The sequence below is a fragment of the Nyctereutes procyonoides genome, unplaced genomic scaffold, assembly GCF_905146905.1.
Source record: "Nyctereutes procyonoides isolate TBG_1078 unplaced genomic scaffold, NYPRO_anot_genome, whole genome shotgun sequence".
Taxonomy (NCBI): domain Eukaryota; kingdom Metazoa; phylum Chordata; class Mammalia; order Carnivora; family Canidae; genus Nyctereutes; species Nyctereutes procyonoides.
In genome coordinates this window covers 12,259,281-12,273,856 of record NW_026575128.1, presented here as the reverse complement: position 1 = coordinate 12,273,856, position 14,576 = coordinate 12,259,281, and the positions used below count along the sequence as shown (strand labels likewise).

General features: G+C 52.1%; 2 protein-coding genes across 3 annotated transcripts in view; both read right to left on the bottom strand.

Moving 5' to 3' along the window:
• Positions 1–14,576, bottom strand: part of AGBL4 (AGBL carboxypeptidase 4) — a 1,386,151-nt gene that overhangs the window by 187,189 nt on the left and 1,184,386 nt on the right. The gene's annotated exons all lie outside the window — the stretch shown is intronic.
• Positions 1–14,576, bottom strand: part of BEND5 (BEN domain containing 5) — a 47,077-nt gene that overhangs the window by 2,861 nt on the left and 29,640 nt on the right. For both annotated transcript variants that reach the window (XM_055341591.1, XM_055341592.1), the window contains 2 exons: positions 10,880–11,028; positions 4,594–4,807 (listed from right to left, as the gene is read on the bottom strand). In XM_055341591.1, the coding sequence (XP_055197566.1) occupies positions 4,594–4,807; positions 10,880–11,028 (363 nt within the window). The remainder of the gene's footprint in view (positions 1–4,593; positions 4,808–10,879; positions 11,029–14,576) is intronic.

Genomic DNA, 14,576 nt, shown 5'->3' with positions numbered 1-14,576 from the left:
CCAACGTACTCGTGTCCTGGGGGCAGGAGTGCTGCACGGCCCCTCCGGTTGATTAAAAGGCTTTGTTAGACTCTAGATATTAATCACCTGCACTTGCTGGGAATGTCTCCCTCTGCGAGGGAGCGTTTGAGATTATTGCTTAATTAACAAGGTTTATAACAGCGCTAATGTGTCCTATTAAAAAAGTTATAAAAATTAACCAGAACTCAATGCTGTGGCTCATTTAGAAAACTCAAGGCACTCTGCAAAAGGTCATTTGGCCTTAATAAGGTTTAACTGTCATCCTGGAGCTTATCATTAAAGCAAGATCTCCTACAGCTCTCCTGCTTTCAATGTTCTAAAATGGTGTCGTATTCACCTGTCTTGCTGCCATCCCGCAAGGAACGACCTTGAAATCAAAGAGACGAGAAAATCCTCGTGAGCATCAAGGATTGCCATTTTGTAGGCAAGTGAGACTAAATGTGGTAGAAATCAAATTAACACACGCAATCTCAATCCACAAGGAGCTTGCGTGGCAAGGGCCGTCCGATGCAGTCTCGAGGAGCTCAAATAATTCGGCTAAAACGGTGAATGTGCGGTGGGATAGGAGACCGACTTCAAACCTGCCTAGTAGGTAATTGTCTCCCCGGCCCCGTGGGAGCTGGTTATACTTAAAGAAAGAACCAACGTTGTGTTGTGGACCCTCTGGAGACAAGGAGGTCTGAAAGCCTCCTTCTGGCCGGCTCTGACCTAACCAGATGGAAGGCCTTGGGCAAGTCACCTCCCTCCCCACTCACTTGCAGGGCAAGCACTTCTGGGCTGAGCGGTTGCCGCTGGAGCAGGCCCCTGGGAGGCAGAGATACAGTGGGAAGAGAACAGAAGTGGGCACGATGGGCTCTGGGACACACACCGAAGTGTCCACCGCCCTGAGAGGCCAGGGAAGGCTTCCCGCAGGCAGGTTGTCTGAGCAGGTCTGGGTGGTTGGTGGCAGCCAGGCAGGCAAAGCAGCGAGGGGACGGGTGGCCCAGGCACAGGAACCACGTACAGACTCCCGGACGAGGGAGCCAGGCTTGTTCGGGGGGGACCACAGTTACCAGGGCAAGAGCTCTACGGGTGTACGGCTGGGGAACAGCCGGGTGCTGGCCGGGCCAGGTCACAAAGGTGCTTCCATGACATGGTAAGAAGCTTAACTTTTAATAATGGGCGCCACGCCTGGCTGTGACGGGGTGGTGCTAACAGGATCGTGTCTGCTTTCTGGTTACATAATGGACAGGGAGGAGTCTGGAAGCTGCTGGAGCAGCATGGGGGAGACACAGGGGCTGTGAGGGGTGCAGGGGGGCAGGGGGCGGATAAGGTACCTGGGGGCACAAAACACAGAATGAGGTGTGGGGGGGACTCGAGCGTGATGCATCTCTGGTGCCCTTCACCAAGACGGGGAATACGGAAGGGGCGGGAGGCCCTGGAGACAGGAAAAGGGGGAGAGCACTGAGGGGGGGCAGCTGTATGGGTGCCGAGGGCACCTCGATGTTCAGCTCGGGAACTCAGAAGTGTGGATGGAGCCAAAGACAGATTTGGGAACATCGTTCACTGATTTGGCAGATGTTTTCTGAGCACTCACTACCCGCTAGGCCTGAACAGGATGCTCAGGAGCGTACATTCTAAGGGGCACGGGGCTGGGGAGACAATTACCCAGGTTAAGGAACAGATGAGAATGCTTCGCAGACTTTCTGGGGGATGCTGACCTGACAGAGAGCAGAGGGAAGGCTACGGTGGGTGGGCTGCTGGGATGCCGCTCTGGATGGCCAGGAGGACGCAGGATGTGCGGGGCAGGCGGAGGCCACCGCTGACGGTGGGAATGGGAAGGAAGAGGAAGAGGCCCCTGTGGCCAGAGCACAGTGGGGAACGGGATGCGTGGCGTGAGGGGAGGGCAGAGGGGTCCCTGGAGACCGGGTCCGCAGCCGTGAAGGAGTGCGGACTTCAGCCCGGCCGTGGGCACACAGAGAGGGCCAGAGGCCCAGTGGGAAGTGGCGGGGGGAGGCCTTGGGGAGTGAGAGAGAGGGCACCCTGGGGACAGAGGCGGCCAGCAGAAGACCAGCCCACAGAAGGGACGAGAAGCCAGGGAAGCAGGAGGAATCGAGCTCAAGGATGGTCCCTCAGTAGAGGAGGAGTGGTCCCATCACACAGCCTGGGGAGGAGGTGCCCGATTTGGTAAGGAGGGAGTCCATGGGACACTCGGCAGGAGCAGACTGAGTAGAGGGCTGGGGGTGGACACCAGACAGCAGGGGCATTGAACACATAAGAAACCCGGACATGAAAAGGCCAAAGGAAACACGGCAGCAGGGGGGAGGTACAAGCAGCCTCGAGAGACAGACGAGCCCCTGGAAGGAAGCAGGAGCGCGGGAGCATGCCTGCAGGTACTGAGGAGGCCAGGAGGGCTGGGACCCAGAAGCCCCAAAGAAGACAGCAACTCTTGTTTGGGGCCGTGAGGCAGAAGAACGGAGGGGACAGTTAATTCCAGTGAGGCCTGCAGCTCAGAGCTGCGCAAGTCCTTTTCTCTTTAGCGAGGAAGAAGCAAGGCCGTCTTTTGAGAAGGAGGGAGGTGTGGGCCATCCTGTCAGGAAAAGCAGAGGTTTAAAAAGGGCGTGGGAAAGAGGGGAGCGGGTCAGTGGGGAAAGCCGGGGGCTGGCAGGTGGGGCTGAAGACCGTGAGCCTGGGATGGCCCCACGCTGCATGGCTCCGGGGTTCTGTTAGCACCGGGGGCCCCTCGGCTGCATGGGATGTCATCTGAACGGGGTTTAAGGAACATTCGAAATGTGTGTGTGGGCCACCGGGCAGCAGGACGAGGACTGCGATCCCGGCCTTACGGATGGAGACACCGGGCATCGGCTCGGTACCTGTGGCGCACAAGGCTCGGGGAAACAGAGGTGAAGGCTGTATGGACCAGGGTGGGCTCCACGCGACCCCGAAGCCACCCCAGGCTCCACCGCAGGCTCTGGAGACCTGGCTATTTCCACCTGCCATCAGCCCGCCCCGGGAGTGGGCAGGGGGAGCCCCAAAGCTGAAGAGAAAGATGGGGAGCTTCGATGATGTGATCATCAGGGGGTCATGATGGCTCTGTGGGGGCAGCACGTGGCGGCAGAGAACGTCTCCTCTGGTAGCTGGAACGTCACCATTCCCAAGCTGTAACCCTACGCAGCCCTTTCAGCTGTGTGAAGAGGCAAGCTTCCACTGAGGAAACTAAGACACAGAGGGGACGTGATTTGCAAGAAATCACCCCAAGAGCCAGCCAGTCGGGGATGAGCTTGCCGCTCTCCTGTTCCGTTTGTTCAGACTTCACGTACTGAGCTCCTACTGTGTGCCAGGCCCTGTGCCAGGCAGCGAGGACGTGGAGCGGAATCAGGGAAGGTCAGGCTGGTGCCTGAGGCCGACACACGGCAGGTGATCTTAGAGCAAGCACGGCCAGGGGCTGGCCGGTCACTGGCAGGCACCTATCAGGCGGGGCGGGGCTGCCTCCCCAGGAGGGCTGCTCTCTCAGGGCGACCTCCCGACTCAGGACCCACCGTTCGAGACAGCAGCCAACTAAAGGTTACCTGACTGTCTAAAGATACGTGGCTCCTACATCAGTAGTCATGAGGCAGGCAGGCAGCTGTGCTGCAGCACACCAGAGTCAGGGCGGCAGCCCCAGGCTGGGCACTTAATCTCGCCAAGTCCTCTACCCTGACCTCCCAAACATACCCTAAATCTGGCTGTTTTTCCCACGCCCACTGCTCTAACCTCAGGTCCATGGCACTGTCACCTCCAACTGAGCCCCTGCACGAGCCTCCCATTTGGTCACCCCACGATCTGTAGACCCCCCGTGTCCTTCTCCTGTGAGCGGATCCAAGCTGTTCACGTGGCCTTCACGGCCCTCAAGACCCGCTCTCGCCCACCTCCCGATCTCACTCTGCTCTCCCCCATGAGTCTGGGGCTGTCCGGAGCTTCCTCATCCCTTGAGCTTGCTGGCTTCTGCACCTGTTTATCGTCCCGTCGTAGCACCCCTCCCGTCCACAGCCTGCCTCCTCCACTCCAGTCCCCAGCCCCTCCCAGCGGGCCTGCTCCAGCCGCCGCAGCTAACACAGCCCCCTGTCCTGCCCATAACATGTGATGATGCTTCGTCAGCTTCATCCAAACCTGAAATTACCCGACATATTTGTTGTCTGCCCTGGCATGGGGCCTGCTCAAAATGTCCTTGTGGCTAGAGTCTACTTTCTTCACTGAAGCATGGCGGCTGGACACTTAGAGACTAGTGGTCAGGAGCACAGCTTCTGAGGCCCAGTGCGGTGACCCTCTGACCCTCTTTCCCAGGAATCCTTCCTTGATTCTCCAGCTGGGGGTCTCCTCCCCTCCTGAGACGTCCCTCAACATGTCATCAGTCCCCCTCTCATGCTAGCACCTCGAACTGTACTTGTGTCCACGTCTCATCTCCCTGTTAGACGTGAGCTCTTTTGGGAGGAGGTCCACACCCAGGGCTTGGCATGGGGAAGCCTCATGTTTGGGGAATTGAACCGGGTCCCGTACCGTCCCGAGAGTACAGGGCAGCACCTCCGTCAGGGCTTCGGTTCTGCAGTGACCTACCTCTGACAATGCTTAGTTTGTGAGGCGAGAGGGGTGGCTTAGGGACCGCATCTTTCTTTTTTTTTGTGGCAACTCCTGTGACGCTTCTGTTCTTCAGAACATCTGTTCCCCAAATCATGACTGCCAAGTTCTTTGTGTACTTGGAATCTCCTTGGGTTACTTGTAGCTGGTGCCATTTCTCCTCATCAACCCAAATCCCGCTTCCCAGATGGACCTGAAAGGGATAAGAACACAAGCACCTGTGTAGTCGGACAGGCTGGCAGTTGGAAACTTTTCTTGTCCTTTAAAAGTCATTGCTGCACAGCTATCAGGGACCCATTCCATAAACAGTACGTTAGCTTTATTTAAGAGAAATAATACTTATTTACTAAATACCTATCCCGCACCAGGGGCTGAGTGCTTTATAGCCACTATCTCAAATCTTCATGGCAACCCTGGAAGGAAGGTGTTGAGATACGATTTTCATTTCAGATGGAAAAACTAAAAACTGGGTTGAGAAAGGTGATGCCAGTTGCCAAGTCACTCGATGATTAAGTTGTAGGGCTGGGAACCTAAGCTGCACTCATGTTGTAACGAGGCCACTCAGAGCCTGACCATACCTAGGAACACATAGGTTCACTTCTTTCTTTCCTACACTTTAGAAAGACTTCTCTCCCTGTAACGTGAACATGCTGGGACAGTGGCTTTCAGCAGTGGCACGCACAGGGGTCATCTAGGGCTCTAAAAATCGCTTGTCCCAGGGCCCCATTCCCAGGGATTCTGATTTATTACTGTGGGTCGGCCTAGGTACCAGGATGGCTGGAAGTTCCCTAAGTAGCTCCAGTGTACAGCGAAGTCTGAAAACCACTGCCCGCTGGAGTGGGGCAGGCGGCTGCCAGGCTCCGCCATTCATCAGAGTGTGTTTGTGCAAGTCCTTTCCCGCCTCTGGCTCCGGCTTCCCGTGAACTGAACCGGGAACGGGGGATTTCACCTCTGAGTTCCTTCTGGCTCAGAACACCTATGACTTTAACAGATTAAACACAGCCACAGCATCCCCAGTCTGATTCTGATGGCACACGTAATAGAATATAATCTAACGCTCATTATAAGGGAAGCACTCAGAGAGTTTCAGGGCAGCGTCAGTAAATGTCAAAGACTCCGAATGATCTAGCAATAAACTACAGGTTTTCAAATTGTTTCTCTTCTGGCTCTTTTAACAACTCAAAACCCTTTGCTAATATTATCGTTAAAAAATAGTTTTGATTTTGACATTGCCATTTATGTTGTGTTTCTAGTGAGTCTATGGAGGGTGCAAATGGCCTCTGAGGGGAAGGAGAGGAGGAAGCTGATATTGAGCTAGACTTTCTAAGGGTCATGACGGGGCTCTGCCAAAAGTCCTTGTCTTCAGAAGGACGTGTGGGTCATCCACCTCTTGTGGTCGGGAGACCTCCCTGGAGAGGTCTTGGTCTGAGAGACCGCGCACACCCCAAACTGATGGCAGATAGGCAAGAACTATTGTTCAAAGATGACTGGATCTTTCTACAGAAGACTGGCTTGGAAAAGAAGGTGGACACACACAGCCGGGAAGACAGGTCAGTCAGCAACACTTCCTCCTTCACCAATTACTGAGGTTTTTCAATCATCAGAAAACAAAAACAAAACAACCCGGAACACAGCCCACCCATGACTGCCAGTAAGTAACAAGCCTCCTGGCTTCATCTGCCTTTGCTTCCTTTTACTCGCAAGATCACTCAGATCTCTGCAGGCCTGATATCAGATAACCAGATCCACGCGGTCTTCCTGTGCTGCCTGCTTCAGTCCTGCAAATCTGCTCGTGTGGCTCGGGAAGATAAGCAGCCCTGGAAGTGGGATGTGCTGCCTGGGGCCAGCTGGGCAACACGGATCCAAGGTCAAGTCTGGCCTTTCCTCTGCAGTCGCAACTGCAGGTGGGCAGTCTGTGTGCCAGATGAGGCAAGCCGGGGACAAGTTTCCTGCTGCTCCCTGCTGGGCCCCAAGTCACCTCCCTTGATGACACTCTGAAGCTGCCCTCACAAGCTTCCTGAGACAGTGGAGAAGCAGGGAATTTGAATTAGATCTAACTCAGAATCAGAAAACCTCAGAGATGGAAGACAGCTCCAGTTTCTCAAAGATCTCTGCTCTTTTCTACCCTGGGCCTTGCTTTCCTATAGTCTTTTAATTTACTATTCTGAAAAGAGAGATGACAGTCACTTTGGCCAAAGTTCTATTAGATAAGGGGGGCAGTATTATTTTTTGAGTACCTGTAATGAGCCAGGTATAGTACCCTCAATTTATTTAATCCTTGTAACAACTTTAAGAGATGGAAATAGGTAGAAGTTATTATTCCCACTTTACAGATGTGAGTAAAGATTCAGAAGGACAAAATTACCTTTCCTAAGACACACTAGCAGTAAATTTTGGAATCAAGATTCAAACCCAAATCTGTATGACCCTAGAGCCCATGTTCCCAGGCCTGTCTGCTGCTGCCAGGGCCATGGCCGTGGTGGGGACATAGCCTATCTACTACATCAACATTCTACTGGGTTTCTTTCTGAGCCTTCCTCTGTACTGGCCCAGACACTTCCCGTGCTGGCCCCCACCGCGGGTCACTACTGCAGACAGGGTAACCAGGAGAAGCCACGGGCTGGCCTTCCTGCTCCAGTCCTTGCTCCCTCCAACTCACCCTAGAAACACTGCAGATTAGTTCTCCTAAACACGGCTTTCCTTCTTTGGCTACATGACTTCCATAGTCTTCAACTCTGTTTCTATGTGAACCTTCTGGAATCTTGAATGGCTCCCTATTTACTATCACATCAGTCCAATCTCCTCAGTCAGCTTTAGAAGCCGTCTAGAATTCCTCTTTCCAGTCAACCTCCTAGCCTTTGTTTCCCTGCTATAGCCATTACGATGAAGCTCTCAAACTCCTACCCTTCCTTCTACTTTCGGTATGCGGTAACGGAAAGATGGGCGCTGGAGTCTCCAGCCCTGGGTATGAATCCTGACCTTGCTACCTACGAGCTGGGGACTTTGGGCTAGTCACTTGACCTCTCCGAGATCACTTTCCTCAGGTGGAGAAGAGGCGAGACACCCCCGCATTCACAGAGCTGTTCAGAGGATTATGTGACATAACATGAATGAAATGTCAGGAGGGCAGCACATATTTAGTAACTGTTACTTCCTCTGCCTTCTCCTCCCACCCCCACCAGCAGTGGTGTCTCTGCTCAGGAACGAACGCCTTCTATGTCTTCTTAAGCCTGCTAATCTCTTGGGCCCCAGTCCCGAATCCAGGAAACACTCTTCAACTGCTCCAGGGCTAAGTTCTATCCCCCTCTGAATTTCTAGCCTACTGAGGGCCTTCACCACACCACCTGACTCAGCCCTTCACGGTACATCTCCATGGGGACAGGTTGAGGCTTTGCCTCTTCTGTCCCCTTCAAACTGATCAGGACTAGTCTGAACACAAAGCAGTTAAGAAACTGATAGGCGTATTAAATATGTTTTAATGGCACAGACTTTCAGTTCTGATGAGCTGTGGTTCTTTAGAGAAGAAAATATTTTCTGACATGCACTTGAGTACAAAGCCAACTTTAGAGTGCAGAAAGAAATGGCTCTGGGTAAGACCAATCACAGCTATATGCTGGGACAAGGGCTCCTGAGGTTATAGCAAAGCTCAGGGGCTCCGGGAGCAATGCCCAGCTTTCAGAGATGCAGCAGTATAGACTGGGAAAAACACCGGCCTGGGAACCTGCACACCTGGCTTCCAGGTCCTCTCTGCCTGTCTCTAACCTACTCTCTAACGACAGAGGAGCCCCTGCTCTGGATGTGTTTCCCCATCTATGCCACGGATAAATTATTAGACTATTTAAACTTTAATGGTCTTTGCAGCTTTGTGATTCAATGAGTTTTTGAAATAAAGCATCCTAGACAAAGAAAAGCAATGAATTTTATCAGAATCAGAAAGTAACTTTCGCAGCAATCCCTATTCACATAAACCATAGTTCGCTATTTGACCAAAATGTTAGCCTTATGTGTCACGGGAGGTTATTAAAAATACGGCATCTGCTAGGATGGGACTTGATCAAAAAAACGGCTTTGTGAAATGTTTTATAGGACAAAGCTAGTTTCCTACTAGGAAATGGATCCTATTCTAATGCTTTAGGCTTTGTAGAGATTAAGGCTTTTGTTCATGCAGGCAGAGAAAAGAAAGGGTCAGAACCATAGCAGAGCCAAGAACAATGAGGATGTAGGGAATGCCGCTGCTCTGGGAGGCTGCCTGCATCTCTAGCCTGGCCGCTTCCTCTCCTCTCCCTTCATAAATATCTCTGCTGAACTACAAATTAGTTGTAAACAAAAGTCAGGTCAGTTTTATAGCAACATGTTGGCAACAACCAACGAAAAAAAATTTTCAATTTTAAGATTTGTTGTGCAACTCCTCTAAAAACATTAAATGAGGTTTGAGAGACCCATTTCCTGGAGATGGAAAAATGATATCTTTGCAAAAGAAGCCCCCATAATGCTCAGAAACTGTCAGTCATCAAAGGAAGAGAGAAAGATATTTCTCTTGGAAGCTATCTTAAGAAAGTCTCTAGCCACTCTACAGTGTGGTCATCACTAAAAAGAAATCAACATAGAATAGTCCTTTCTTTTATCTCCGATGGAAGAAGATTCACCCAACTTAGATGTGCACTTGGAGTCATTCAAGGCCTATGAAGAGCGATAACCCATCCCACCTTGCCAAGATGGAGATCCTGAGGCCCAGAGAAGGGACAGGCCCACCCAAGCAAGGCCCCACCCACAGAAAACACAGAGATAGAGCTCCGTGGGGCCTGCAGGCTCTGGGCTCTTCCTTCCACCCTGTCATGCCGCCTCTCCCCTGAAAAGCAGGCTTTTAAAGCCTGTTGGCTGGAGCAGGTCAAGACAGAACGGGCGATGGCCTGGCGCATCAGTTCTGCCTCTGCGGGGGAGGTAGTGCTCAGTGGGAGAGGAGGGAATGGTGGGATAACCAAGACAGCCCTCGAGACTAACACATTTCATTTCCTCGGCTGACAATATTTGCTTTTTGTCTCCATTTGGCCAGTGCAGGGGTGTAGCTGGAAGAACCCAAATAAAACAACATTTCCTTTCTCATCAGCCCACTGGGGAACAATACTGGATAAACAGAGACCTTCTGAAGCACAAGGCAAGAAAAATAGACTGACACAGATGATTCTCTGGGGAGAATGAGAGGTGATGCCTGTAACGTACGCCACGGTGGCAGACACAGAACACTACCACTGACCTTGACCAGTGCCTAGACAAAGGCCTCCAACAGCCTTCTCCCAAGATGAATCCATGTGGATGTCAGAAGGATATCACAACAGTTACCTCCCTGCCCTGCTGCTGTATCAGGTGACTTTACGGTTTTCCAAGGCTACTTCATCATTTTTTCACGCCTGTACCAATATAATTACTAATAGTCCTCAGATTTTCTCTCAGGATTTTTTTCTAAGGGTCCTACAAGACAATCTGAGCAGATATATGTAGTCCTAGGACTGTGAGCTAACCACTGCTGGATATACAGCTCGGAAACAGCTGAGCAACAAGGAGCATGTCTCATTCACCAGCTTATCCTCGGGGTCTAGCATTCGGTTTAGAACATGTAGGTACGTCGTAAATAGTGAATAGATACGTATTGAGTTATCGGTCAATCAGAGTGTTTCATATCTAGTACACCTTACAAATTTTATGTATCTGCTTTTATAGGAAGGTAGGACAAGTTTCATCAAACGGCCATGCTTTTTTTTTTTTAAAGATTTATTTTATTTATTTATCATAGTCACAGAATGAGGGAGAGAGAGAGAGAGAGAGAGAGAGAGAGAGAGAGAGAGAGGCAGAGACACAGGCAGAGGGAGAAGCAGGCTCCATGCACCGGGAGCCCGATGTGGGATTCGATCCCGGGTCTCCAGGATCGCGCCCTGGGCCAAAGGCAGGCGCCAAACCGCTGCGCCACCCAGGGATCCCGGCCATGCTTTTTAAAATCTTTCTCACTACTAAGCTATTTTAAAATGTCAGTTGAGTTTTACAATTGCTTTGGCCCAGTATTTAAAAAAACATGGAGGGGGGTCAGAAAAGAACAAGTCCCAGTACAGCTCCACTAGTTACAACACACGAATTCTGGAAATAGTTACTTAGGCCCGGGCCAGGAGGCCAGCCGGCCAAGCTGTGCCTCAGGAAGCTCCCACCACACTCTCCATCATTACTCTAGCTAACAAACACTCACAGGGAATGGATAGTGAGCTTGAAACACTACCTTGCCATTGTCTAGGATATACTTGTCCATGACAGGTGCAGGAGCGGGGTAATAGGACGACGTATTTGCTTCCTCACTGAAAGTGCTCCGTAACTCCGGCTCGGGCTCGAGACATTCTGACTTTACTTTTTCCAAGTCAATGGCAGGACCTAGGCAGTTAAGAAAAGAGATCTGTCTAGAACTCCAAGGAAAATAAAAGGCAAATATTTTTAACTACGCATCTATCAGCACATAGTGGCACAAAATAAATATGCTGGCTTATTTTGTCCATTGGACTACACTTAAACCCAGGTTTGAAAATAATATGATATGTCACAAGGAAAAAGGAAGAAAACTGGAAGACAAGAATGAACTAGGCTCTAACTGTGAAGGAGAAGCTGTCTTTGAGGGTGTCCTTGTCTGAATGGAAATGCAGGGGACTCAACTGTCTGCTCAGAAGAGAGGTCCTGTTAAGACCGGGGTGGGAGGGGTGGCCATCGCTGCAATATGCAAATTGCGCCTTTGCCAAAAGCACCCCCCACCCCCTGCAGCCTCCAGGGGAGCAGGCCACAGCTAGAGAAGGGAGGGTAGGAAAGCAGAAGGCTCCCCCTCCCTAAGACCTAGTATGGAGCTAGACAGGAGCATTTCAACCAAGAAATTAAAATACAATACAGATTAAGCTTCTGATTGCCTGATCTAGCAGCTACCCTGATTTTTATTTTAATGCAATCAACACAAATTACTCGCAGTTTAAACAGCAAAAGGAAGCTGGATAAATGGTGGTGCTTTCTAAGGAGAATATTTTTTTTCTTCTCCATTAGCGTTTAAAAATGATGGACTATTTTTTAAAATCACCTATTGTGTCTTGATTACCAAAGGGCAGAGAAACAGGATGAAAATGAGTAAATAAGACTGAATGACTTGATTATCTTTTGCAGGAGAGCAACTCCACAGGCCAACGGAGAGCTCAGCACCCTGGAAATGCTCCCTTTGCAAACCTGTCAGAGGTTGTCCAGGATCAGGGATTGAGCTGCTGCTCTGCGGGTCCGGGGGCCGTGCCTCTACCTTAAGTAACCGATGCTTTTCATGGTCCCCCCTTCCCTTATCCTAACCACGTGGATCACCTGGCACAGGGCTCTTTATACACCAAAGCCCTACCGTCTAGTCGCAATTCTACGTTCAGTTGCCACAGCCTAGACTTTGGCTGGTGGTTGAGAAGGTGCTGGGGATTTTGTTACTAAAATTCCTCATGACAGAGCTTCCCAGGACAAGACTATCGTCCCGAGCTGCTCATGGCTGCCATCTGCAAGACAGAGGCTGGGCGGTCTCCAAGCTTGCAAGCGTGGGCCCTGTACGAAGCAGAATGCCACGTGGCTGGGAGCAGGATGGTCGGATCCAGAAGCGCGGCCCATCCCGGGAGGGTAAGGCCAGGTGTGTGCCTGCTCTACTGTGTCGTAGTGTGGCCCCGGGTGAGTGACCTGGAGATGCAGGAGCTGGCAGAGAAGGGCAGGTGGCATCCTGGTTGCCCCGCTGGCATCCGCTAACGCTGAGTGAGCTAGGCAAGGGCCGGGCCCGGGCCTTGCTCTTCCCGTCGTCCCCAGCGCCCGGCACCGAGGAGCTATTCCCTGAATGTTTGCTACACGAATACAGGAAGGACAACAATGAATGAAGGATCCGACTTCAGAAGCAGATGCCGAAGGTTCTCCTGTGAGATCTCAGGTTGACTCGGAGACACAAACTCAAGTGGAGCATTTGGTCTTTTCTTAGACCAGGGGAGAGGTCATTCCTTGGCTTCCCCGGAGGGCGTGGCATCTGAAGTGTCTTCCTGCTCTGAGTCCAGCAACAGGAGAAAGCGCTGGGCTGAGAGGATGAGGTCCCTGTGGCACTGGCTCACAGGTCATCTCTGTCCTTCCTCCAAAGCCTCTTGTTTCCTTCTGTGAGAAGATGGTGGACAAGAGAAGGACTCCAGTTCGGCCCTGACTTCGGCCCGGTTCTCTCCCAGCTGTGTCCACGATGGTGGCCAATGAGATCTCCTTAAGGCCGCGTCCTTCCTTGCTTAGCGCCTTCCTTCCTACCATCAAGATGAGGTCATACATCGGAGCCTCCTTCAGGCGCAGAACACCTGCCTCCTCTGCACTCACCGCGGCCCAGGGCCCCCTGTGCTGCTTGTCACAGGCCTCCGTGCCTCTGGACGTGCTCCTGTCTCAGCCTGGCACAACACCACCTCATCTGCCTGCCAAGAATGGAGCTTAGGTGTCTCCTCTGTGAGACCTCGCTCTGATCACGACTGGGTGGGGGTGGGGGTGTCTCTGCTTTGTAAATACTTCTAGAAAATCCTGTCTGCAATCATCTGCCAATCTGTGTCTATCGTCCACATTAGATTGTGAAACTCTTTGGGGGCAAAATTTTACTGTCTTTGCAGTCTTGGCACCCTCAACACAGTGCCTGGTACACTGCAGGATCTCGGCAAATTCTCTGTGACGGGAGGGGAGAGAGTTGTGAGGGAGGAGGGGACTTAAGCAGGCTGGGGCAAAGGTTCTGAAATAAAGCCCTGCTGCTGAGTTGACGTGCTGTGGGGTGCAGCCTGGGGCGGGTGGGAGCCGTTTTTAAACTTCTGTGACCTTTTTGGCAGCCCGTGAAGTAGAAATTGGGGCTGTCAAACAAATCAGAAACAGCTAGCCAGGACAGGTGATTCCGATGGCTACAGAGGGACGGACACATAAGGGACATCAGGGGTGAAGGCTGAGAGTCAAATGCTTCTCTGGCTCCACCTGCTGCTGCCCCCCACCCCCCAGTCAGACTCCACTCCAAAGTGCAGCCTGGCCCCCTCCACACAAACACCACCCCTTCTGGCTCCCCAGTCTGGGCCTGCGCTGTTCCTGCCGTCAGACCACTCCATCCCACAGACGTCCACCCAGCCAAACTTCACCAGGCAACTCAAGGCCTGACTCAAAATGCCACCTCTTCCATGAAGTGGCTCCATCTCTTCAAAAGGAGGGAGTCATTGTCTCCACCCCTTGGCTTAGAATTTGGAGTCAGACATTGGGGTTTAAATCCTGGATGTGCCACTGCCTGTTTAGGTGAACTGTGACCTCCCTCAGGTGGGGAGCTCTGTGCCCACCCACCGGGCTCAGACCCCCACAACGAGCAGCCGCACTCAACTCTTTCTATGCCTGTCTCCCCCACTTGTCCCCCACTGGACGGGGAGGCCCGAGGGCAGGCAGGGACTGTGTCCTTTTAGTTCAGAGACCAGGGCTCAGCACGGTGCCTGGTTCACATTCTACCCTCAACAGCTAATTTCCACATTAATAATTACTTAACCTTTCTGACCCTGTTGGCTCACCTGAAGGAAGGAGCCACAATGGAGACCTGGCAAGACTGAAGATGAGTTGACCCTATATATGAAATGACCACTGCACCGAGTGGGCCCTCAGGACACGATGCTCGCCGCCCCCCCCCCCCCATTATCCCTGGCTGCTTCCGTTAGTCACTGCTAAACCGGGGCTTCGGCGGAGACAGGGCCGTCCTGGCACCCCCGGCACAGCCCTGGGCTCGGGCTGTCTCCTCCGGGACTACTGTATAGGGGTCTGCTGGCCTTCAAGGAAAACTGTTCCCTACCGCCCTCGGCAGCACCCAAGGCTGCTCTCTGCGACTCCCCCTTCTTCAGCACCGTATACAGAAGGTACTTGGCTCCTCGGCCTCAGTAAGGATGGCAGGC